Below are 24872 nucleotides of genomic sequence, written 5' to 3'. Positions count from 1 at the left end.
TTAGATGACGTTAACTTTCGAAGACTAAATACATATATATATATATATATTAGCACACATCAATATTCAAGACTATGTGTAGATACAATAAGTTGTATTGTCATAGCGCACATATCAGACATAAAAGATGGCAATGAACTCTTGGACGTCAACAACGGAAAGTGGTCTGTACTCAAGCTTGAACCCATTTAGCCAGACTGCCACCGCGAGCCTTAGCTCACCTCTAGAAACGTACTTTTTCCCAAGGAACACTCCTTTGATTAAACAACACTGCATAGGAAGACATTTTCACAACTCACTACTGCAATTGCTATTGGTCAACAAATATGGTGAATAATTAAAGCAACCTATTTGTAGAATACCAAAATTCTAATTTATCACATTGCCCTTATTACACTTTTGTAGACGAAGGAGAAATGAGCTATACCTGTCACAAGCCCGCCAGTCTAACAAGAGCAGTCTTTTCATTCAGCGTTCACCCGCACACATTACGAGAGATTTATTTGTATTTGGCTGATTTGGCTGGGAATAAGGTGAGCACAGCTTTCCTGTTGGCACCCGGAATAGTGACCACGAGCTTAAGTGCGCGGAATATCTTTGTGCAAATTTCGTGTAAATGAAGCGAACCTCAGAGACCACAAGTAAGTCGGTGTATGTCTGTGTCTATTTGCGTCTGTGTTTGTGTGAGTCTGTGTGTATCTGTGTCATGAATGTGTGCCTGTCTTTGGACCGCCCTTCTGCTGGAGAACGTTATTTAAATCTTATGAATGAGTACAACGTCGACTCATCCAACATTATCAGCAGCATACGACGCGGGTCAGAGAACTCCATATGGAAGCAGCAGTAGAGACGAAGATGGGGAAAATGCTTGAACTCAAGGCCTGGTGTCGTCTACAAGTTAACTCGGCTTCTTTCTGCCTCGTCCAATTCGTCTTGTTCTCCATTCGAAAATCGTAGTCCAGTGCAAACAGCAAAGATTCCCGCAAAGCTGGCAGATCGAACTTTTTATTGGCTTACTTCTTGCTGGTGCTGCACACTGCATGCTGCCTCAGGCGATGCGGCTGCCATCCCAAAAAGACCTTCATAGAAAACGCACTCGCTTATTATTTTTATAGAACAATGAGTATTGCGAACATATGTAAGCGAATTTGACTATATCGATTGTCCTTTTACATTGTCTGTTTTTGGCAATACTATTGAATCCTACCAGTTGCTGAGCAGTCGCGATGATTTCAGTTGAATGCTCGTGTTAGCTTTCAGACGTTTCCCTTTCATCACTTTACTTCTAGGTTTCCTGTAACGTTTCCCTGTCAGCGTATCAACGTCTACTTTAGGGCCAGTTCAATCGAGCGGTCAATAATTATTAGTGAGATTCCTATGGCAGAGATTGGACAGCATTATCTACTATCTCTAATGATGTTCGAGATGCAGAAGCCTGCTTTCGCTGCTTTTCCATGAAAAGTTTTGGAGCGTGGAAAAACTTGCGCGTGGCCGATTACACCTAAATAACATAAAGACGGTCGAAGATAACCTGTGCCGGAGCTAGAACCCCAGTGCGGTAACAAACATTCGAACCTCGTAGCAACAGCGGCAGTAAGGAAGCAGGCCCGTTGTTGGAACAGGCTCCTGCCCACGCGCATGGACATCTCGAGTGGCCAGAGCGACGCCTGCAGAACAGCGCGCTTTAGACCTTCTAACCACAGGAGCTCTGGGCTATTTAGACCGGGACGACTGCAGCGGGATACGTTCGTCGCCGACGACGTCAGTGCTGTGAACACGGCAACATCCAACGCTACTGTTAACAGTAGCTGTTGTAGGTAACGGATCCTATAGTCGGTCACGGGCTGTCTGTTGAACCCAACTAAGATTACTGGATTTAAGCCGACTAGTTTGAAGAGCAACAGCATCGATATATCGCCAGTGACAGTTTATTAGCTGACCCCATTGTCCTTGTTACAGCTGCTGTTGTTCAAGAACGGGCCATATCATCATACCGTTTGCAGCTGCAGTAAGTAGAAGAAATTGACCTACCTCAGATACCGTTAGAAGCTATGATGAACGAAAAAATAACTGAAACAGGAGGGCAATTAAATGTCTGCTCTAAATGCACTTCTTACCATTGTAAGCCCTAGCATTATGCAATGCTTCTCAGATATCGAGCATCGACCATCCTGAGAACAGCCCACAACAAACATTGGCAACTCATACAACAAGCAAGCTCTCTAACAAAGGCAATGTATGGTCTACCACAACAACAATTAGCGGGGTCATATAAGAAAGCGTATGACTGTATTTTTTTTTTTTAGTAGTTTTCGTGGTAGCGAAATAGTGTGCATTTCAAGTATCTCCACCAGCGGCTGAAGTAGCAACAATATGACCATTTGAAATATCTCCGTGGAATGGTTCAGTGGGTAACATTTTGCCTGTTATGTCTAGGAACACGAAAAATGGTCGCCGTTGGAAACGGGTGAAACCTCGTTTCTCGCTGAAAGGGGCCACCATGTATCTGATGAAATGCTATAGTAATAGCATTGGGTTTAAAACTCAAACTCGCCTGGAATAATATACCGCCTGGAATATTGTACCGATATATCTGTGGCATACAGTAGCGATATGCTGAACCTCTGTTGGTTCGATAGAACCACAATGCGCAAAAATAGACATCATTAGTTGACAGATATCATTAGTTGTACAATCCGTTGTGTTTCCCAGCTTCATAAACGTTCAGTTCATATTCAACGGGAGCAGAAATTGTGGCGAAACGCAAAATATGAGATGATATGAGATCTTAGCTGATGCAGAAAATATAATTTTGTACAATTGGATCAGAAAGATGTAGAGGAACTCCACATTTAGCCCCATATAAGGTACAGGTGATTGAAGTTACAGTTACATCTAAATGTTTCTTAACTTAACATGAGTTTTTGAGGACTTACTTTTTTTTTTGAATTTTATGAAAGCAGCATCTCATAGCCGAAGCTACTTATTTTGAAATTTGTTTCTGGAAAAAGGTAAAATAAAAACGTTGTTGTTTTAATTAATATTTTTACTAGATGCAAAAGTGTTATGTCGTGAATTAAATTTACTGACGCTGACCGGGAAATTATAAAAGCATGCCATTCGTTTGACGGATCTTTTGGAGATCTACTGTTTAAATCAATAATAATGTTAAAGAAAAGCGAAATTAATAAAACGGATCATGAACGGGGTGGAGCCCGTAGTTATCAGTATGTAGCGGTTACATCTTGCCTCTTAAAATCTACACCTAATAATAAACATTCCGAAACGTATTCTATATATTATACTACTACGACGTGAAGAAACAAATAGACCACCTCGGGTATTTCACAATGACAGTCAGGTTTTTTCGGCAGCATTGAGCAGCACTTCACATCACTCTAGTAACTCTAGCGATAATTTGTCGCGTTTATACAAACACAGACTGAAGGTGCTTACGTAGGAATGACTCATTGACTTGACCTAAATATAAAGAGAAACGTTAGCGGGAAAATGGCCAAGTCAAAAATGAATTCAAAATTCGTAGCACGTAGTTAGAAACAATAATAATTATACAAAACAAGAAGCAAATCGGTAAAGACTAATCCCAATTCTTGTCGAAGAATCGTTTCTCTTCAGCGTATCGAAACTATCACATCAAGAACGTCGCAGCACAGACCGCTGTCCAAGTGTCCATAAGATTAAAACATGCACACCACACAATATGAAACAGCTAGCTATATGTTATGTCTCTTGATAGTTGTGCCTACATCCTTACTTGTACGTAGGCTGGCCGGAGTGACGTTATGGTATAAACCCTATCATCCCGGGCGATCAGGCAACAGTCTTCGAGTCCTCGCTGAAGCTAAGGGTTTGTTCGAGGGAGCAACGCTTCAGCGAGACTGAGAAGCGGAGGATCACCGCTTCAATAAGCATATCAGCATCTGCCCGTCAATAAGTCTATCAATGGAAGCGAATTCCCTTCGTTTCGAATTGGACTGATATACCTCAAAACACATGTCGACTGCTGACGTTATGGCCTTTTTAGCTACCTGTCGTGCTTCGACACATGTACTTTTCAGCTAGAATAGCAAATAACCACATGAGTAAAGCAATATCAGTAAAGAAAACATATTTCTATTAACTACCGTTTAGATGAAGTAATCAATACGTAGTGCTCGCGCATGTTCCTCCATAACTCGCTCTATTCAGAACAATAATTTCCCGGAATCGGATCTGTATTCTGACTCATCAGGTGCTACCGATTTGAAAGGCTGGTTCTTTTCAGTTTCGAATTAACAATGATAGCGTGAGCTGACGAAGCATAATAGTAGGTAGCCACATTGCTACAAATCGCTTAAAGTAAACATGTCTTACTATTAGCAGCGAACGAATTGGGCCCTTATGATTCCAAAAGCAAACATATAGTTAATAAACACATATAAGCATGCGATTGTCCATGCCTGGAAAGCCCGTTACTGCAATATCTACTCGGTTTGCACTGTCTACAGGCATGCTAACGATTAACTGTACACTTCTCTTGGGGTCTAATAGCGGCTTCAGTGAGTCCAAGATAAGTAAAGGTAAAGTATTGTAGATTCCATTGTATAATAATCTGTAACCGCCTAATCTGGTCTGCTCTGACGTTACTTTACTACTTAGTAATTGTAAGTTTAATTAGTGGCGAGGCTCGTAGCATGACCGATTGAACCAGCGGCTTTCCCGCTAACTCAACAATTTCTTTCCCCTCCAGTTGACCGTCCGCCATCAACGAACAGCAGGCACCGTATAGCTGTACAGTACTTGTTGTCATTTGACTGACGGCCCGCTTTGCGTAGACAAATATGTCCAATTTTGAATGTGTTAGCACGTCTGAGTCGTCGTCACCGCACGACTGCTGATTAATAATGTTCAGCTCGACCGTGTCGAACAGACATGTAGAAAACAGGCATTTGGCTTCCGATGAAAATGATCCGTAAAGGCAGTTACGCTGACACGATGTAACACGGTAAGACCAAATGAAATAAGGTGTAAGACGACCAATGCAACAACGGAGGGGGGGGGGGGGGAGCTAATCTTCAGCTTAAACAGCTGCGGTTGTAGAGCAGGGCAGTTTTAGTAAACGGACTAAGATCAAGATGCTGCTTCCGCAAGGGAGACGACATTCCAGCCTATTTGATGTCCCCACCTCCGCACGTCTAACTTGAGTTCTCAGCTAGTTCACATTCATCATTTCTTCGTCACCTTTTCTTCATCTCCCTAATAGGAACTATTTTTTCTAGCCTCGAAGTCCATACACGGACAGACGGCCGAAGCGCCTCCCACAAGCACGTGAAGGTAACGAAGTCTACAGCAGGAACAGCACTTATAGATACTACTACACAATTATGGCATCTCAGGACCATATTATGCGATTATGAGGACAGCGAAGCCGGTATCGTTTAGATGGTAATAGAAAAGCTTATAAAGCACTTAGATATGCGGCTGGCGAGTTGCAATATATTCGCAGTTTCGATAACAAACCATAGCCGACTCGGATAAACCATTGATTGACCGAATTAATTTGTTAATGACGCCAGTGTCGGCAAATACTCGAGCCTCGACCATCAAATGTGCGCGCCTGTTTAAATTTTAGAGCGACTTTTATACAAAAGGAAAGTATTATAAATAGTAGAGGAAGTGAAACGTATTAAATTTGATAGTGAAAACCTGGTCTGCACCCTGGTACTCTATTGCATTTTTTTATCACAGCCCTTGTTTTATATGGTAGATCAAAGCCTTTGCAATCTAAGACGCCACAAGCGGTAAGGTTGCGTCGTTTAGGTTGCTGAGCTGTAATAATCGCAAAAAAAAAATATTTGACTAAAACACAAATTAGACAAAAACGACTAAAGCGTTTAAAAATTATCCTAAACTGGTTTCAGCGGTTCATTATTTCTTACTGTTTATAATGGCAAAACAAATAAGTGGACAAGCGACACCGCAATCGATACGATATTGAAGACTCTGTTGAATATTTAGACTGTTACCTGCTTAACTGTAAACTATACTACTACCCCTACGCGGTGCTCTAGCCTACTAGCGGAACTATTAATATAGCCAGCTTATCTAAAGCAATTGGAAAAAAAACTGCATGATAAACATTTTCAGCATTGTAAATTGTGATTTTGATCGTATAAGCTGCACGGGTAATAAGCCCAGAATGTCTCGTACCTGCCAGTTTAGGTAGTCGCGTGCAGGTAAATACTTTCATTGCACCCATCTCGGCACTTAAGCGAATATAGCCAGGCATGAAGTGATGGCAATACAGTGTCGCTAACCAGTAACTTTTCGCGCCATGACCTTCTAAAACGCGCTTCACCAGAATGGGTACAGCTACTGCCGGGCATAATAGCGAATCTGTCACTCCAGAAGTTCCCAGTGGAAGTATGCTGTGAACCGTAGGCAATAATAATAATAATGAGTAAAGTCGCTGCCGCGAGCATCATCCCTACAGTCCTGGCAAAACGTCACATCGTCAGCTGAAGAACAAACAGATAGCTACGTAGTGCCAAGCGTGAACCAAACGACTAATGGGGGGCAGCAGCAATGGCTTCGAAAAATGTTTCGCCATAAAAAAAAGTACTGAATGAGTATCTACAAACGGCTCTACATCCATAAAAAAGCAACTAGCAGAAACATTTATAGGGCGTGAAGGGGTTCTGTTTAATAATCTTCCTAGCTGCGCATCTCTTTCTCGCATTCATTGGTGTTACTCTTTTCTGAGTATTTTCAATTGGGAACGACAAAAATGCCCGTTATCATCTGTAGACGGAAGGATTACGCGGAAGTTCTGTGTCCTTAATAGAGTTCGCTAAGGTAAGATTATTACTACCATACGTTGAATATAGGATTAATTGACCGAAAAGACGGTTTTTCATAGCAATACAATATATTCTACTGTGTCATCGAAAATATTGCCTGTTCAAACGAAATAAATACTGAAGCGTATTATGAACGTTAAGAAGATGCCTAACAAGCGAAGATATGGCTTCACTGTCATTAGAAGAGCATGAAGATCGTGTGCAATGTTGCAAATAATGGTAGTCCGGTAGTGTACGTAAATATAGAGCCTCGGCGTGTAACACCGTTAGATCCAACACGATGTTTTCTATAAACAGCACTGCCTGATCATTGAAATGTTTTGATACGAACTTTATGCTATTAAGCGAAATAACGTTACACAGTAGTAAAATAGATATGTGAAAGAAGCCATGCGGACGCTTAACATAACAGCTTCCTGCGTTTCAAAATGAAAAACTACATTGCCTAAGTATACCTATACACACAATGTCATCGAATTCTACGCGCGTTTCGCTTCTATACATTTCTAACGCTCGTTCGAAGCCAACCAAGTTAACGTTGCTCATCGTACTAAAATAACGGCAGGAGCAACTACGCTCCCTAGCTGTCACATTTACAAGTGCTGAGAGAAATAGGGGCAAAGCTTCCTTGAAAAACAAATGTCATTCGCAACCACGTCCTGACTGACGAAAGAACCGCTGTTGCGGTGTTACCAAATTGCGCGCGCACAGGGACCACGATGCGCCGATACACAACATCTCTTCAGCCTCAGTGGTGACCCCGAAGCGGACAAACTTGAGGGATTTTTCTCGACTGACTGTCCCGTCGCACCAGTGTGACTGTTTACCTGCCTGCGTGCCCGCTTGCTTGTTATTACTGCTCCTATAGTCACTTGGTCATTGGGCTGTCTCCTATAAGAGCATACCCAGCACGCATCCAGCCAGTCTATCAGCTGCTGGATACTGACATGACCGAGGCTACGCTTACAAGGAGCTGCACGGCAAATTCGAGTCAACTCTGGCAAAGCCAGTGGCTAGCTGGTGTCATACTGTCGCGGTGCTAGCGATGACGCGTAGAGACCCACACACGCCCAGATTGTTACACAAACACAGCCATGTGAGCATAACCCATATTGGTTGTTGGCAGTATGGCTTTGATGACGCTGTTGTTGTTTATATGGACAACTGGGCTGTCTGTACTAAATGCTGGCATGAATGATTAACTAGCTAGATTTGCCTGTTCCATTTCTCGAACGGCTCGGCCTCCTTCTGTGTACGCACACTTTCTTTCTCAGCAAATTTTCCTTCTTTTTACTACTTCCGCCAAATGCCTCTGTCGCTATACGATGCGCTATAGCGACTAACCTTAGTAAGTTCCATAATTTTACTACATTGAAACCGCACCGTCGGCGTTGCGTGGTCCGTTCATACTTCAGTTGTAACTACTACAGAGGAAAGATATTACGCGTAGTTATCTTTGAACATCATTTCAATAATAACTTATTTCAAGGAATAGCATAATTATTTGCGTTTTCTATTCGAAAGTTCTATCGTTGCACGCGTGTCAAATATACGTTGCGCCACTTGTGGCGATTTGTTGATCATGTTCAGGATGTGTAAAGTTGGGAAGATAACCATAACCGAAAAAATTAAACAATAAGTATGACTTTTAGTCGGGTCGAAACAAGCTGTATATATACAAGTCTTTACTACAACGCTGACTATGCCGCTGATTCCTGACCCGTGACTACATACAGGAGTCAGGAATCAGCGGCAGCCCTAGAAGCGATCATCGATGGCGACGACGTGGTGTATGCACTCACGTGTACGCATACAGAAACATACTAATTCGTCTAGCTATATAATAATAACTTGCAGGGTCATTCGAGCTTAACCACGTAAGCTTCGCATCAGATAGAAGATACGCAGTCTTCAATTTGAACCGACGCGACAACACTTGAGCGTATGGATTCATCACATCTCTGTGAACTCATCAATACCTTGACCCGGGCCCTGAAGAATAAGATGTAATTTGAAGGATCATACATATAAATACAATATAACGGTTTAATTTAATCACATAGTACGCCTAATTATGTGTGGATCTAAGCGTAAATCTATTGCGTCAAAGCGCCCTATATGAATGGCTAGCGACAGGGATTATGTGAGAAGAGGGCGATGCGTACTTTCCTAGTTTTAAGGATTAGCAGTCGCAATAGCAACAGCCAGCAACATTGAACGCATGACCCAAGCTCCCGACCCCCCTTTGGCCCCACTCGCGCACCTTTCGAGAAGCAGTCGTTTATAGTCCTCCTCTGAGGAGAGTTCATTCCCTGGCTGGCGTCGATTAACCCGGCCCTTATAACAGTACCGACTATAGGTCTCGGCCTAACGAAGCACGACCCTCGCCTCCTTTTAGTCAGTCAGTCGGAAGAAAGTGTACTTTGTCTTCGCTACTGCTACTAGCGCACGTTTGTCGAAACTGTGGCAGCCTATAATAACGACTGTGACCCTCTTACTGCTGCAGTTATGCTGAGAGGCACAGGACAAATGTGGAGGAGGATTTGGGCGTCTGCTATTGTGTGACGGACCTGTCACTGTGCGTCATCCCGTCATCTTAGTCATACCTAAAACTAACAGTACCCAACCAACAGCATTAAGAGGAAACGAAGTAATACGGTGCTGCTGATTTAATAATGGCAAGAGGAGTCGTATTAATGATAGAATATATAGGCACAAGGATAGGCGACTTCATTGAAAAGTTGTCGTGTGCTTTTGGTGCCTGTGGACAGCAAGCGCACTCTTTTTCTGTTGATTTTTCTTGTAGGCCGTGAGGAGAAGACAGAAGAGGTCTTTCATCGACGTTCGTCGTGAGCTCGCCAAATCCTATTTCAGGACGTCGGTGGCCGAGGTTAGAATAGCTAACACAAAGCAATGAAACGAATGCAGCTAACGGTAACAGCATTACACCGACAATGCATCTTCCACAGTTGGCTGGAAGGCTGGCACCTATCTCTTCAGTATAAGCCAAAGCTGGTTTCGACTCTGCTCTGTGTATGTTGTTGTTCTCAATGTTTCCTTTTGCAGCTTAAATGAGATGGTCCCGTGCAGAAATCGTTTTCGTCAAAGCTGTGAGACTGGTATCTGAAAACTGTTCATGTGGCGATATTTTGTTCAAGCCATTCTTGTTAGATCCGACCGATGCAAAGTCGTTTGACCGACAAATGGCAACGTAAAAGACAGTGCTGATGGCAAAATACATGCGGTAGATATGCGGAAACACACATATAGATATACATAAACACGCACTGTATTGTGAGCTGTCGTCCGTGATCAACACATAGAACGACAAGAACACGGTTGCTCCGGCCATCGCGTATTTCCCAAGGGACAATGACGACGTTCGGTGTTTCGAGTTCTTACACACCGCTATCTGGAGACGAGCAGCTTGGTGCTACTTCCGCTCACGCAATTATTGGCTTCGCTTTCCACAGCAAGGTGCAAAGCGATTCCAAAGTTGGAAGTTGTGAAGCACCCCAGATCGAAGATCAGCCTGGAAGTTTCGGGTTCAACGCGAGAGCTCTTAGGAACGTATCCTAACAGCTGTAACAAGTTTAGTAAGCGCATCTTCCGATGAAGTTGGAGTATAAAACGCACAATATGTTGACGTTTTGTTTATTTTGGCGCTCCACCGATTGCAGACGCACATCCACAATGGACTCGAGCAATGATACGTAATGAATGCCATCTGAACGTACCGATCAATGGGTGTGGCGAAATCGTAATATGATTCACTTACGCTTGTAAAATATCTTTAGAGGAAATTTGAAGCACCTTGGTGACCGTTGTGAATCATATACAAAAACAAGCCCATCACCACTATCATATCAATGTCAACAATAACATGTACGCCGACTTCACGTCTATTACAGTCAGTACAACTATTGGCTTCAAAGTAGTTTTGCTGGCAACGGCAGTGAAAGGAGTACACGAGAACCAAGAGAGGAATCAACTTTCACCGCGATTGGACATTGCGCAGTCGCTTGTAGCGGAACATCAATCAAGTGCTATAGCATACTGCTGATTGCAGCCTGTCCCGCTTGTGTATGTATGTATGTACATGAGAAGTCATAATAGTAGTTCTATAGATCAAAGCTCCATTGCAAATAGACGTTCTCCTGCTACTTCTAATGGAAAAATTTGGATCCCCGGTCTAATGCCGGTTGGTAAAATCGTTAGCGGTAATGTTGTTTCCGGTCCGATATCGCCATCGTCGCTGTTTGTGAATGAAAACAAGAGAACAGCAAATATCGCAGAGCCGTTCGCTGCTGTTTCTGAATCTCTCGACAGTTGTTTCTAACGGCTAAGACATGCACCATCACGAATATGTGCTAGAGAAATATATAGGCTCAGAATCCACTGTAACGTCGTACGGGGGAAATAGTTGACTGTTCGTTAAAAATGGGTCTTCACCAGATCGAATGAAAGAGGGAGGAACTGGGAAAATCTCTATCAAGAACGAGACAGCAGCAGCCGATGTAAAACATCAGTAACAGCTTTAAAATATCTTCTATAGAATCATCTATCGACCAGCACGGGAGTGGTGGACTAACAAACGGTCTGTGTCAGCCCGGCCGTCGCCGCTGTTATAGCTATTCTATTGGCTCTATTGGTGCGGGCGGCAGGCAGCGTTGTTGTCATCGTCACGCATACGAAGTTGCTTTAACTTTTTCTTATAGCGTTCATATCGAAGACAACACCCCGTTTAGAGTATATCCCCTTTACTAAACATCTTCTATATGAGCTTATGTATATTATGCTGTATGCTTCTCTTTCTATGTATCTTCGTTCTGACTATATCAGTTCACCCTGTTCTATCTCAATAGAAACAAGAAAAAAACACTACTAGAGATAACAGACACCGTTACTGAGAGGAACAGATGTGAATGCATAGCGTAATTGTATAACTTCCTGATGAGGAGTAAAAGGATAATAGTAGTAATAAGGATAATAGTGATAACAAACATTCCGCTTGCGATTGACTAAATAAAACGTATATGATATGTACACACTGGGACTACGCTAACCGTTTCATATCTGTTAAATAATAGATGTATTATTGTACGCTTCTATTGCTGTTATCAGTAGGGGGGAGGTGCTGGTAGCCGCGGCAACGCTGCCGGCGGCTGTGGGGGTAGCAACGTCTGTCCGTTTATCCGAACCGTGATGAGCCGCTGCTGTTAGCTGTTGACGCCGCTGACGTTGAGTACGCACACGTTGTCGTCTACATACATAGATGTATGTCTTGTACATTGAGTGGAGGGGGACAAATGTTAAGCAGTCAAATACGCCAGATCTGAACAGTGTGAAGCTAAAGCTATGGTTGTTTTTTTTCTATACACATTCATATGCTGCGAAATCAAAAACGATCCGCCAACTCAAATCTATTCGTAGACCATCGCCCGAACAACAATGAGCGACAATGGTCGCCACCACCACCATGATCGCCACTACCGGCCTACGCTTGCTTTTCTCTTCGCCTTTAAAGCTGCACCGAGTGAGTGAGGCTTGCCTGCATCCCTCATACGCACAATTCTAAGAAATGGCGAGATATAGCTACTGCTCATTGAACGATACAATGACTAACATATGCCAATAGCTACTACTGTTCATTTAATAAAAAAAGAGCGGGCAACGATTTTTGTAGACACTCGGAAACACGTGCGAAAGCGGTCTGTGCCAAGGAAACTTATATTTGCACCACATAAATTCCTTGCGTGGGAGGTAATTTTCGAAGATGCGTGAAATGGCAAAAACAAAACGTTTTTAATTTTCATTTGCGTAGTCGGCGAAGCGTCGCTTTACAGCGGTTCGTCGTTCTCCCAAAAAAATCTTTAAATAAGCCAAACAACGATGTGGTAAAACATTATCCTCAGAAATGCGAGCTACATCATTGCCATGTCATATTCAATACGCTGGTGGAGACAACCGTATTATGCTCTGTCGAAGACCAACGACCCTTAAAACATGTAAAGATTCATTTACACAAAGCTATAAAGTTGAAAAATTTGCAGAGTGCGTAAATCTACTGGATTCGAATTCGTAGAAATGCTATATCCACCGCCCAAGTTGTTACTAAGTGAAGAATTAGCCATTGGAGCTCAGCTCTTAAAACAAACAATACTTAAACATTTAAGAGCAACGCACAGGAAGAAAGGACCCTACAGAAGGCCGATGTGGCAAACAGCCTTAAAAGGAAACTTACAGCAGCAGCCGCCGCTGTCGTCGTCGTCTCGGTATCAAACAAACACTCGACGGGATGACCGTCGACCCGTCCAAGTCACTTTCTTTCAGTCCGATAGAGAACAAAGAAACAAAAAAAGGCTTGGTCAACTAGCGGACTGACTCACGTCAACGTCTGAAAACTGTGCCAACACACTGCGTGAAAAACGTTAATATTCCAAAGCCAGACAGGTCTCGCTGTCTGCGGTGATGCGCTTATTGACTCGTATTCAGCGCTACATGAATGTACCGTGCGAATTATAATGTTAAAAAAAATGTTCACCGTTCTTTCAATATCTTATAGTCATGATGATAATAAATTATATCGATTATATAATTACCCTCGCTTCATTTTATTTATGGGGATCAAGAACGTAGTAGCGTGATTACGATATCGCCATTCGTGCAACAAATTTGAGTCTGTGGGCGGCAAAGGGCTGCACCATGTCACTGTAGTAGGATATTGTTTGGATTAGTATCCTAATAAAACAAACGAATAAAATGTCTCGCCCTCGTAATTCAAGCAGCTCAGTGTTGACTGACGTCAATCATCCAAACCGATATTATACTTCACTATAGCTAGCAACTGTTTAAGTTGACGTCCTTTTGTAGCAATCCATCTTGATGTGCAAACAATCTATTCAAGACGTATGGTCTACTAGATCTGGTTACGTATGTTATGGTAGACTAGCGCTATTATCACGATATCGAGTTTCTGATGAGAGCACGCAACGAATAGGCTGGAATAGGTTGTTAGGGCAGCGTCGCACGGAGAAAGCGAAAGCATGGACATGTGGCCTCCATAGCTATTTTGTTCAATATGGCCGATTCACCGCCATGACTACTACGAAATGGTGGCCGTAATGAGACAGAACTATGCTTCAGGCCGCCTTTGTCTTTCAAGAGCTTTAGAACGTCGGACACGGAATGTTTAAAGTTCTAACATATATCCGAGGGATGAAACTCCACGATATTAGGGGGAGTCGCGTTTATGCAGATTTTTATATGTATTTAAAATAAAACAACACAGCCGCGGTAATAATGAAGCGGCATCATTTACTTTAGACAATAGATCAAGTAGTATGATATAAAGACACGCAGTTCGCAGTTCACGTGCTAAAGAACCAGGAAATTTCATTCTACGTGACAAAACTGGCCAGGTAAGGTTGTCCAGAGGTATCCGCCCGTCTTGTGTTGTACTGTTTTGTAAACATATAGAAAGCACGTTGGTAGCACGCAAAAGCACCTCACTGCTTCACGAACCGGACGAAATATAGATCAGTTTGTTCCGTTGAACACAAACGTCCGAACATATGTAGCAAAACCTAGTTGTTATTCCTGCTACTGATGAACTCATAACCATTACATGTTGAGGATTATAGTAAAAACAGTCACTGTCAACGACATACTGTTATGTGCTGACACGAAATATGGCTCGATAAACACCGATCATTACGGTACTGTATTTGCTGGTCCATTCCGAGAACAACATGGAGAAAAAGAAAAGGCCCACATAGAGCATAGCCTTTCAAAAAACAGCGCTACGTCGGAGTTATTTATGCTGTCAAGTGTGGCTTTCAGCCGGTGTCTGGTTGACATGTACGGACTGTTTGTTACTAATTGTTAACTAATTAAGACAAACATGAATTAAATCAACACTCTGTCCCACAGTATGCTTATTTATGTTTATTTCAACCACTGTGCGTTGAGAACTGGGAAAGCAAAATATGGATTAGAGTATAGATATCTATCTGGATTCGTTCTTTGGCATCGCTCGATTCGAGTAAGATCGAGCTGGCAGTCTTTCTAATGTCTAATATCGCTAATAATAATAATAATAATAATATAAAATAATATCGCTATAAAAATGTCACTTATAACCGAAATCTCCCAAGACAAACAAGCAGCCTAAAGAATACAAACAGTAGAGTATGCGGGACAACAGGATAATGGGCGTCCTTATCAACTAATCAAACTTGCATCTATTTGCAGACGCTCCCAGGTATCAGCTGGGGAGAGGCTAACGCCATTCAACCGACTTCCGGCTTTTGTCGGTCCAATCCTGTATATGACACACTCAGCCTGCTTATTGTATCTGAGGCGGCCTGACAGGTGTCACATTCAGGTAAAGTCGTTAGTACCCGCACTAGAAGTCATAAAAGATATTGGATTATTGTTCAGTCAACTGCAAAAAGAACAAAGTGTACGATAAAGGTTATGCCGAAAGAAAACTAATAAATGTCGCGTAATCAACGCGACCGGCTCTTTTAAGAATTTCTCACAAATAAAAAAATACTTTTTTTTTACTGAATCATGTGTGACTGATGCTATAAACGCTTATAGAAGTATAAACGCTATAACTCTAATACACTTCTATCCATGATTCACAATACTGTGACGTACCATTGAAGCATGCACTGTTCTTGGTGAGTCCTCCATCAATATTGTATTCGCTGGTTAACAAAATTGATGACAGATTAGTTGAGAATACGGATAAAAATAAAAGCTAATGTTTTGATTAATTATAACGCCTATGTTTAGTTCCCAATGAAGCGCCACTTGCGGGCCTTGCCTTGTGTCTGTTTTGCTATTAAATTTTAAAGCCCAAAGGCTAACAATATTTATAATAAAAATAACGTTAAATGGAAGCCAGCTATTCACTAGAAACCGTTACCTAACAGATTTCGACAATTTTCATACTGATGCATGCGTAGGATGCTGGTGGCCGCCCTGCTGTTGGTGAACGTTAGTGAAACGTAGTTTTTAGATATGATAAATGGGAATAAAATTAGCATTACGCTTTATTGAAAAAGGAAACTCTTCTCTCTATAGGGAAATACTTAGCCAATCGGCCTCATCTTCTATACTGATCTTCTAAGAATCAATCCTTAGTGATCCACAGAGATTCAGCTTCATCGAACCACTTAGTCGCTTTGGGCCCGACAAGCAAAGAGACGAATGGGGCTTCTAGCGTACTAGTATATATAGTATATATAGTATATATACATATATATATATATATATATATATATATATATATGAGGTCACACACCACCGCCTCTTCAGCTATAGAACTATAGACAGATTTTAATTAAGTAAAAATATCGACCCTTTCGAGTCAATACATTTGCATTGAATAAAGATAAAATCACCTATCAGGACATACACATTATGATTTGAATGGAAACGTGAAACGACAAGTAAATACTGTTCTCACAAAATTATCGTTTTCTCTACGGGCGCATATTCTGGTAATGCTATACTTATTATTATTGTTATATTATATATATATATAACACGCTCTCTCATATGATTTCAACAATACTTTCGCATGTAATTTGGGGTCGAAAAACTTTAAAATAAATTTAAAAAAAAAATTAGAAAAAAACTTTACCTTCTTGGGTTTCAGCTCGTAAGCTGAAACCTTTGCGTAAATTCAGGATCGCCGAACACCACATAGTTATGGGAGCAACACCTGGTGAATCGGAAGTTTTAAAAAACTTCCGATAATATAACGAACCTTGACGATTTACTAGCAGCGCGGTTCACTTTCAGCTCATTTGTAACCAGTCACCCATTCGATGGCAAATAGATTAACGCCTTCCACTTAGATATTTCGTCCAATATCGGTAGTAAGTGGCCGTTTCGAGAAAGTCTGAACATCAATGTAACGTTTGCCACACGACAATAACCTTTATGAATAAAGGTGTAACTTCTCTCTCGTTCTCAAGTCATCAAGGCTCATTTTTCTCGTGTTTTTTGGTTAGCTACATCGTTTCACCTGTCAGAATTGTCGAGGCAAGATAAGCATTGTGCCGTTGTTTTGATAACTGTCGCGGTTCCACAGAACGGGCCACCCTGACCTGTCGTTTCATCTGTGGACTGAAAAACGACGGACCGCCACAATCGTCTATTATTTGGTAGTCGTCGGTCGCGCGCGGCATGCAGTTGACACAGAAATTAGGGCCTCGTAAGGAATATGATGAAGTTGGCCCAGAATACACAGAAAATGCCACCCAGCTAAAAGAAAGTCGCGACGGTGACAACAAATTTTCAGCTGCCATATTTGCAACTATGCTTTGTTCGTATGACAGTACATAGACGTTTCCCCTTTATGTTTATGAAAGTTTTATTCAATCAATGATACTTATGATACGCTATGCTCACTAAATTACAAAAGATAGGTAATCCCAATGTCATAATAGAAGTAGTGAACATGATTAGCACCATTGATCCTCGCCGCCATGGCTGCGTAACGCGTGATATTTATGGAATAAATAATCTACCTAGAAATCAATGCATTATAAGTGCGAAATGCAGCCGTTGTGTCCCAGATGGATTTCACTTATATAACTTACAGTAGCGTCGCACCCATAATCGCCACTGTTTACAGTGTGCCTTCGATTTCGGAGCGTTACGTCACTTGTATATTCTACTTCCGTTGCTGGCCTAACTTTTCCTTTATTTGTTATCTCCGCTAGCTTGATTATTAACAAAATCCAGCCTAATCCTTTTCCCTAATTTCTGACGGAGCGTAAACATTGGGCTCTGATTGTAACAGCATGATATTACCACACAGACGATTAAGTCATAAACAGTGATAAGAAAGATTAGGAAAAATGATCCTACCACAATTAGACAATTGGCTCTTCCGTCCCTGGTGTTAACGTCAACGTAATCGCCTGAACGATAGTGTTGTCGTAGAACTAGATAGACTCCATAACAACGGTTGCGGAGAATTCTGAGCTATGCACGAAGGTTTAAAGGCGGAAATTGGTAAAGAGATGCCATTGTTATTACACAGAACCTGTGTGTGTGTTAGTAATGCGGCATAAAGGAAGGCACCCACTTTGTCAAAGAGCGTTAAATTACGAACTTTGGCTATAGCTGTTGTAAGCCAAGTGATGACACCTTTGCACACCATACCAACTGGTGCTCATCTTTTTTATAAACAATAATACCGTGATGTTCTTAACGACAACAATCGATTCTACTGAGACAGTTTCGACGGACTTTTCTTTTAATAGATCTACGTTTTGACAATATGCTTTCAGGCAGTCTTGGATTCTAAACGACCATTCCTTGTACTGGCAATTCTTCGAAGTGGGATTTTAAGTTGGATACCTTTCCGATGCTTAGACTGCTTTTAAAATATCAATCACAATTTTCTACGTATAGATAAATTTTCATATCGTAGGTTCATGTACATATACGAGCCCATAGTTGTGACTGACGCAATATAGAGAAAACAAATAATCCCTATAGTTCTTTTTTGCTCATGAAAAAAGTAACAAGAAACTAATTAATATGGCAACTATGCCGTCATCAGCAAAACTTGATTGATGCCACTTCGTTGTTGTTTTTACTGTCGTTGTCTTTATTGTTGCTGTCATTGTTAACAGAAGTTGAAGCCATAGCACCTTTTCGGAGCTTTGGAAACCTATTCGCTAGCGGTAATATGCCTCGCGTAAAATCGACTGATGAAAAGAAGGCCAAGCGCTGCTTAACGAGGACCAAAGTCAGCAACTCTACGACCTGCTGCAGTGCGGTCGTTCATCAACGCCAATTCCAGTTCCACTACCGATTTCGCCACAACCGCGACAGCACCAGCTGTAACACATCGAGTCATTAGAGATGCTGCTGAAACAGTGAAGTGGGCAAGGGTAAAGTATGAACAGATGACAAACAAAAAAAAACTTTGTCAGAACTTTCCAAAGAGAGGAGAATGCAGTTGGTGCTTATAACAAGTAAATAAGCGCTGACCGTATATGATATAGATTATATATATATTGGCTTTTATTATAAGGAACAACCTATGGTGTGGCGCGATCAAGTCCTATGTGTGCGTTGCAAGCAGACTTCCCACCGCTTGACTACTGCTGACTATCTCCGAAAGCTATCCCCGAAATTCTATCCCGAAATCACTAGCCACGGTTAGTTCTTTACAACAGGAACGATGTCGAAGCAAGAAAAGCGCATATCATGTTTGGCTAGACATCGTATACCGTTCATCAACGCCAGCAATCGTACTGTTAGCGTCTCGTGTTAATAGGGTCAGATCTCCGACACATGAATGCGACACTGGCTTCACACTGATCAATCCAGTTGGATATAATAGCAAACGGTCCCGCCTACAAAAAACAGCACGGTCGCTGCTACTTCACGTGAGAGCTCATTAAAAAGAAACTAGCAATATTAATATTTGTACGGATGTCTGAGAGGAACTAGCTGCTCCTAATCACCAATTGATGTATCGTACTTCGCATACGTGAGCAAGGTTTGTTGCTTTGTTTGGCAGTGTTTCCTATTGAGAAAAAATCTGTTTGCCCTCAAAAGCTAAGCATTGTCTCCATGCTGAAGTAAAACAACCGCAACAAAATCAAAGATACGTTTTCACTTCAATTACTGCCGTTACCGCTGATAGTCGTATCAGAACGCTAACAGAAACCGATTTACGTCAGATGCAATGGCTGGGCCTAGCAATTTTACGAACAGACGCTTGAAAATTTCACACATGCACACAAATAAGGTGAACACAAACACGCGAAATTTATATTTGATATTACGTGGGTAGTTGTTTCGTACGTTTGTATAACGTTCGACTGTAATATATGTACGTTCTAATGGCTAACAAAAATGTGATTTCTATTTCCCTATAAATCTGCGAAATGTTACAGTTCTTAGGTGTTTTCAACGACTAAGCCGAATTGCTACCGCGTTGCCCTTACTTGCATCTACTGGAATTAAATGTGCGTAAATTAACGTGCGAAGAAACAGTGTAGAAGACAGTAAGCGAAGAAGCAGCACTGCACGAGCCGATACAAGTAATGTTCATAGTGCAAAAATAGATACGCGGCAAGAATTGCCCGGGCCGATCTAACTTTGATCCGATAGCGGTAGCAACATCCGGCTTTACTTTGATTTTAGCTCAGTCGTAGCAGTTCAGAGTAACATTGCAGGACTGGAACAATCGACGGACAAGCGAACCATTGCTTTAGCAGGAAAACGCTAATAGCCTGTTGTTAAACTTCGCGGATACAAGACTAGAACAAGATAGACATGCGCTCTGGAAACTGAAGCTATGAAAAAACTGAAACAATACTCGGCACAAAGATTAAACAGCGATAGTTTTTGTTATCCCACACTTTCTTTTTACAACCCCGGTCAATGAAAAAACCACAACATTGAAGGCCAAACCAGGGTAATAACACTGCGTATATAAAGAAAAAAAGAACGACTAGAAGCGATACAACGGCAACTTCGAAGTGAGACACGTGATTCAGATGGCTAACGGTGGCAGCCGCTGTTGCCACAACGCTCTGGATTAACACAAAAACAACATGTTCTCTGTCACAATGCTGGTCAACCACTCAATGAAATGCGCTCGTATCTATGTCGAGATTATGTTGATATTGTCTGGGGCGCGATACCTTTGCATATCGAGAATTGCGAACTGCGCGAAGTTCTCGAGTACCATAAGGCAAGCGATGCAATGACAAAGTAGGGGGCACCATGTACAGCTGTCAAGCCAGTCATCAACAGTTTGATTTGTTCTTAATAATAGCCGCAATCATTTGATGAATACATGAAATAACTTACAAGCCACAACAATAATGGTGAGTAAATAAAGCATAACAGGGTGAGCACCTTTTCAGTCACATATTGAAGTATTTCGCATTGTTTGATGGAATAGAAATTTCAACTGCTTGTTCGCGAACCTCAATGTGGTCTTGCTGAAACAAAATATCTTTCTTTTCTTAGAAACGTTATGTTTCAAAATGGATGATATAACTAATGTTTGGTAAAAGCAGTATGGATATGTAGGCAGTTTTAGACCTTGCGATACGCTTTGTAGAACTATCGTTTTAACTAGCTTGGAAACACTCCGAACGCTAAGCACACAGTACGCATATGGTAAACACTGATATTAAACGATTGATGATAAAAGTTATCGGGCATTTAGATGTTTCCTCTATTGCGATTTAAAACCGGCACTGGCGCGCACACTTTCATCGCTATGATATTAGATTACATTACTGTTAACCACAAGAACCCCCCTTGACAGTCTTGGCAATTCCGGTGTGGTACGGGATGTTCTGCCAATGACTTGTGTGCATACGCAGGTTTGAGCAGCTCGTCTGTGTTTATGCTCCAGATACTGCTTAGTAAGCCAGACAAAGAGCCGATAACGACACAAGAGAAGCAAAAAAAGGACATACAGATGTAGAGAAGTAAATCAGAGGAGCGAGACTAACTTTTCGTTTAAAGTGTTGTTGGTCGCCTTCGCTGCCAGTGCTATCGATGTTGACGGCGTGGTAGTGCAAAGCGACCCCAGCAAGTCGTCGGCCAAGCGCCAGAAGCCGAACACCCCAACAACACCGGCCGCTGATGGTGCAGCCTGTGCTAGCACTGCTGCTATGGTGCCCATGAAAACCATCGAGTAGCTCGAAGCATTCCCGAGGAAGGCCCTTCGAACGGACATACGTGTATCTGGGCGGCGGACCCCGATGAGCGGATGCCCATCACTGCCAGCATGACGGGCAAAGGCACAACCACTAGCGCCATTGCAACAGCAAAAACATCGTGAACGACGACAACGACGAGTAGTGATGGCGACACAGTAGCAATTGACCTCTTCTGTAGGTAGCCAAAACAACACGCTGCACACACTCACAAATAAACAGCCAGCTAGACGTTAGCTATCTATACAAGATCGGTTGCTATAGCTCCACGGCCAGAGTCAAGAGAACAGCTTTAGCAAATAGTACTCGAGAGTGGCGCCGGTCGCGACGACAGTGAAAGCACAGCTCGAAAAGGCTCTCCACCGATGCTGGATCTCCGTTCGACGTCGCTATTCTATCCGTTACCGCTGGCGCAGTCGAGAAGGAAAGAGAGACGAAAGCAAGTGTTAGAAGGCCCAGAATCAAATGTCAGTTGTGGACATACCCAGACAACGAGTCCAACCATTTAACAGATCTAACCACTCAATACGTGGTTGCACATTTTGATACGACATACGCCAACAACTACATAATAGTTACTCATACGCATCGAACAAAAACATTAAAAGACTCTCGCAAAACAACATGAAAAATAATCAAAAACAAAACCAGAGAGTTGTTTTCATACTCCATATATATATATATATATATATATATATATATATATATATATATATATACTTAATCATATGTATTGGACTACGAGACTACTGCAGATTACACATTATGAATAGGATCAACTTGCACTTACGATGACTAAAGAAATATAGGCTCTATAAGACGATTAGGCATGTCCGCACGGTGATTACTTAGACTATTGGCAAAAAAAAATTAAGGCAGCTAGGTTTTCTGCTTTTTAGAGCAAGTAATGGGCATATAGGGACCGAAACCAAGTTCGTTCCATTTATTATTATAGATGTTGGAAACTACGGTTCGTCATATCACCTGACTTATATTCAAGTTCATCTTCTAAGCGGCAGCTGTTTAATTTACGAACAAAGATTTACATCTCTATAGACACACATCGACGTGGTTCGCGATAAAATTAAGCCCATAAGGATATTTTGTTTGTCGCACTTCTACCACCACCACCATCATCATTTGCTTTCGATCGACATTTCCTATGGTTAAGTTAGGTTACCATGCTCGAACGGAGCAGTAAACTTTTTGGGAAAACTTCCTTGCTATCAACAAATAGAGTGTCAGCAGAACGCTTTGGCTTCAAGAACAGCGTGTCCGAGCTTAAGCTAGTGTGAGACCGCACGCGCACAGACGGCCGTCCGAAAGGCCGAATATATTGTGAAGTTTTTAGTTGAATACAGCTCTGATTAGACATATTGTAGCGAATTTTTAGACAGAGTGTTGTCGTCGCAGTCGTCTTTGGTCTACCTCCCATTGTTGCTACTTCTAGTTATGCCGTTATATTGGATCTTGCGTCGTCCCTATAGTCGAGAAAAAATAAAAATGGCCGCAACGTCTCCATAATCTGTGTAGAATACCTAGCTATCAAGCAGGCAGATAGGCAAGCGATTGTCGTCCGCAAGCAGACCCACAAACAGGCTGAGAGGAACAGACGGACTTCACTTCTGTTTGCCTGTATCTGCTGAAGCTCTGTTGGTTTCCACCGCCGTCTGCTGCCGTCGAGTCGCGACAATGGTTACCAATGCCAGTGCCAACGTTAGTTGCCTTCTACTATTACGGCTGTGGCTATCCGATCCGTGACTGTCTCTGTGTCTAGCCAGTGTCCTGTTTATCTGTTACGTCAGTGCGGATGCCGCGGTGTTGTCGGCTGACGCACCTGACTCGCCCCGATGGGCACAAATCAAGCCGCACCGCGCGCACAACTGGTGTATTTTGACCGCTAGGCCACACAATTTTAACCATTTCCCGCGGTAAACGCGGTCTTTAACCGTTGAGACTAAACATGTTAGTCGATAACATTCAAATTAATATAATATACTGACTTAACTACATAGTAGACGTATTAAAAAAAGAATGTGAATGGAAAAGCTCAGCTGCGGTTTCGACTGTTCACACACTGATCAACTGAAGTTTGCTTCATTGGGAACATCTTTTCTACATGAAATCTAGCCTTAACTTAAAACGTTTGAATCCAGTTCAGTGAGCCTAAAGACAGTCGTAAGTCTTCACCAAACTGGATCCAGTCTGAGTTGAAAATAGCTGTCTCTATACGTGACTAGCTACATTAGCTCCTCAAACACTCTTTCCTTACGTGTTCGAAACTTTCGATAGATCATCGTAACACTTGACGACATAAACACAATCAGATAGGCAGACCTTTTTGAATTGGATTTAGCGCTACATACCGAAGGGATCGCTGATACCAGGTCCTCCCGTTGTTCATCAGAAAGGATCAAACTGTGACGATTCATTTTGCAAGTTTTGCGGGTCGAGTGTAGCACACAAACGAGCACAGATTCACTTGCGTCGCTGTTGTTTTTTTGCGCCTTCGACACGATCAATCGGGGTGCGAGGTCTTGCCGGGAATACACACACGTGATAGATCTCCGAAGAAAATAGGGGGCAACAATAATCACTAGGGAAAAATAGAGATTAAGACCACGCACGGAATAGTCACACGTACAAATAGAGAAACCTTCCACGCCTCTAGCACACACGGCGCCACCGCACGACCGATACGGAGCGAACGATTTTTCCCAACGACGACGAATCTCTTCCTCTCTGCCTAATCACACCATTGAATTGGGTCCTCTTTGATCGATTATTACGACGACGACGGCGATTGTGGCTGGTGATTAGAAGAAAAACCAAATGACGGTTACGACGGACTGAGCGCGCTAAGTAAAACCAAAGGTACTACTAGAAGTCGTCGAGATAACCGCAGTAGTTCCCACAGTCGACGTCGCCCTAGCTGTACAACCGCACGCCACTGCTCCAGGCGCAAAATAACCTGCAGAGAGGCAGGCAGCTCAAAGAGAGGCGCAACAGCAGCGGTAACAGGAGAAATACTACAACAACAACGGCGGCGAAGGGTGCGGCGGCGGGAGCGGCGGTAACGACAACAGCGAAGAAGTCGCGGTTAACACCAATAGCAGCAGCAGCAGCAGCTGTAGCAATAGTCTGGAAGTCACTGTCTGTCAGTCAGTCAGTCAGTCAGTCAATGTCAGTGGTCTCGTCGCGGCCACTCCACTGCCCAAAGTGTGGCGAATTTCCCTGCGACGTCTCTCTTCGTCACTATTTACATGTCCAACAGGAGTGACAAAAGCGC

The 24872-nt window shown here is 42.4% G+C and overlaps 1 protein-coding gene and 1 long non-coding RNA gene across 4 annotated transcripts in view; one reads left to right on the top strand and one right to left on the bottom strand.

Moving 5' to 3' along the window:
- Fim (plastin-2 fimbrin) overlaps positions 1–24786 on the bottom strand; it is a 35641-nt gene extending 10855 nt beyond the window's left edge. Inside the window, exons 1-4 of one of the 3 annotated variants that reach the window (XM_086987322.1) lie at positions 23950–24786; positions 21377–21990; positions 17751–18731; positions 16516–17003 (exon numbers count right to left, since the gene is read on the bottom strand). Coding sequence is in view for 1 of the 3 variants with exons in the window: in XM_022805700.2 (XP_022661435.1) it covers positions 23950–24015 (66 nt within the window). In the remaining 2 variants the exon portion in view is untranslated. The remainder of the gene's footprint in view (positions 1–16515; positions 17004–17750; positions 18732–21376; positions 21991–23949) is intronic. The other 2 variants (XM_086987323.1, XM_022805700.2) reach the window with 2 other exon arrangements.
- Positions 61–3037, top strand: LOC147756327 (uncharacterized). The gene is made up of 2 exons (XR_015326592.1): positions 61–641; positions 1290–3037. It is a non-coding gene; the product is annotated as an uncharacterized LOC147756327 (long non-coding RNA).
- Positions 24787–24872: the final 86 nt, after the last annotated feature.

This window comes from Varroa destructor, unplaced genomic scaffold (assembly GCF_002443255.2).
Source record: "Varroa destructor unplaced genomic scaffold, Vdes_3.0 BEIS01000004.1, whole genome shotgun sequence".
Classification (NCBI taxonomy): Eukaryota; Metazoa; Arthropoda; class Arachnida; order Mesostigmata; family Varroidae; genus Varroa; species Varroa destructor.
The sequence above is the reverse complement of the archived record's forward strand: the minus strand, read 5'-3'. Positions and strand labels throughout refer to the sequence as shown.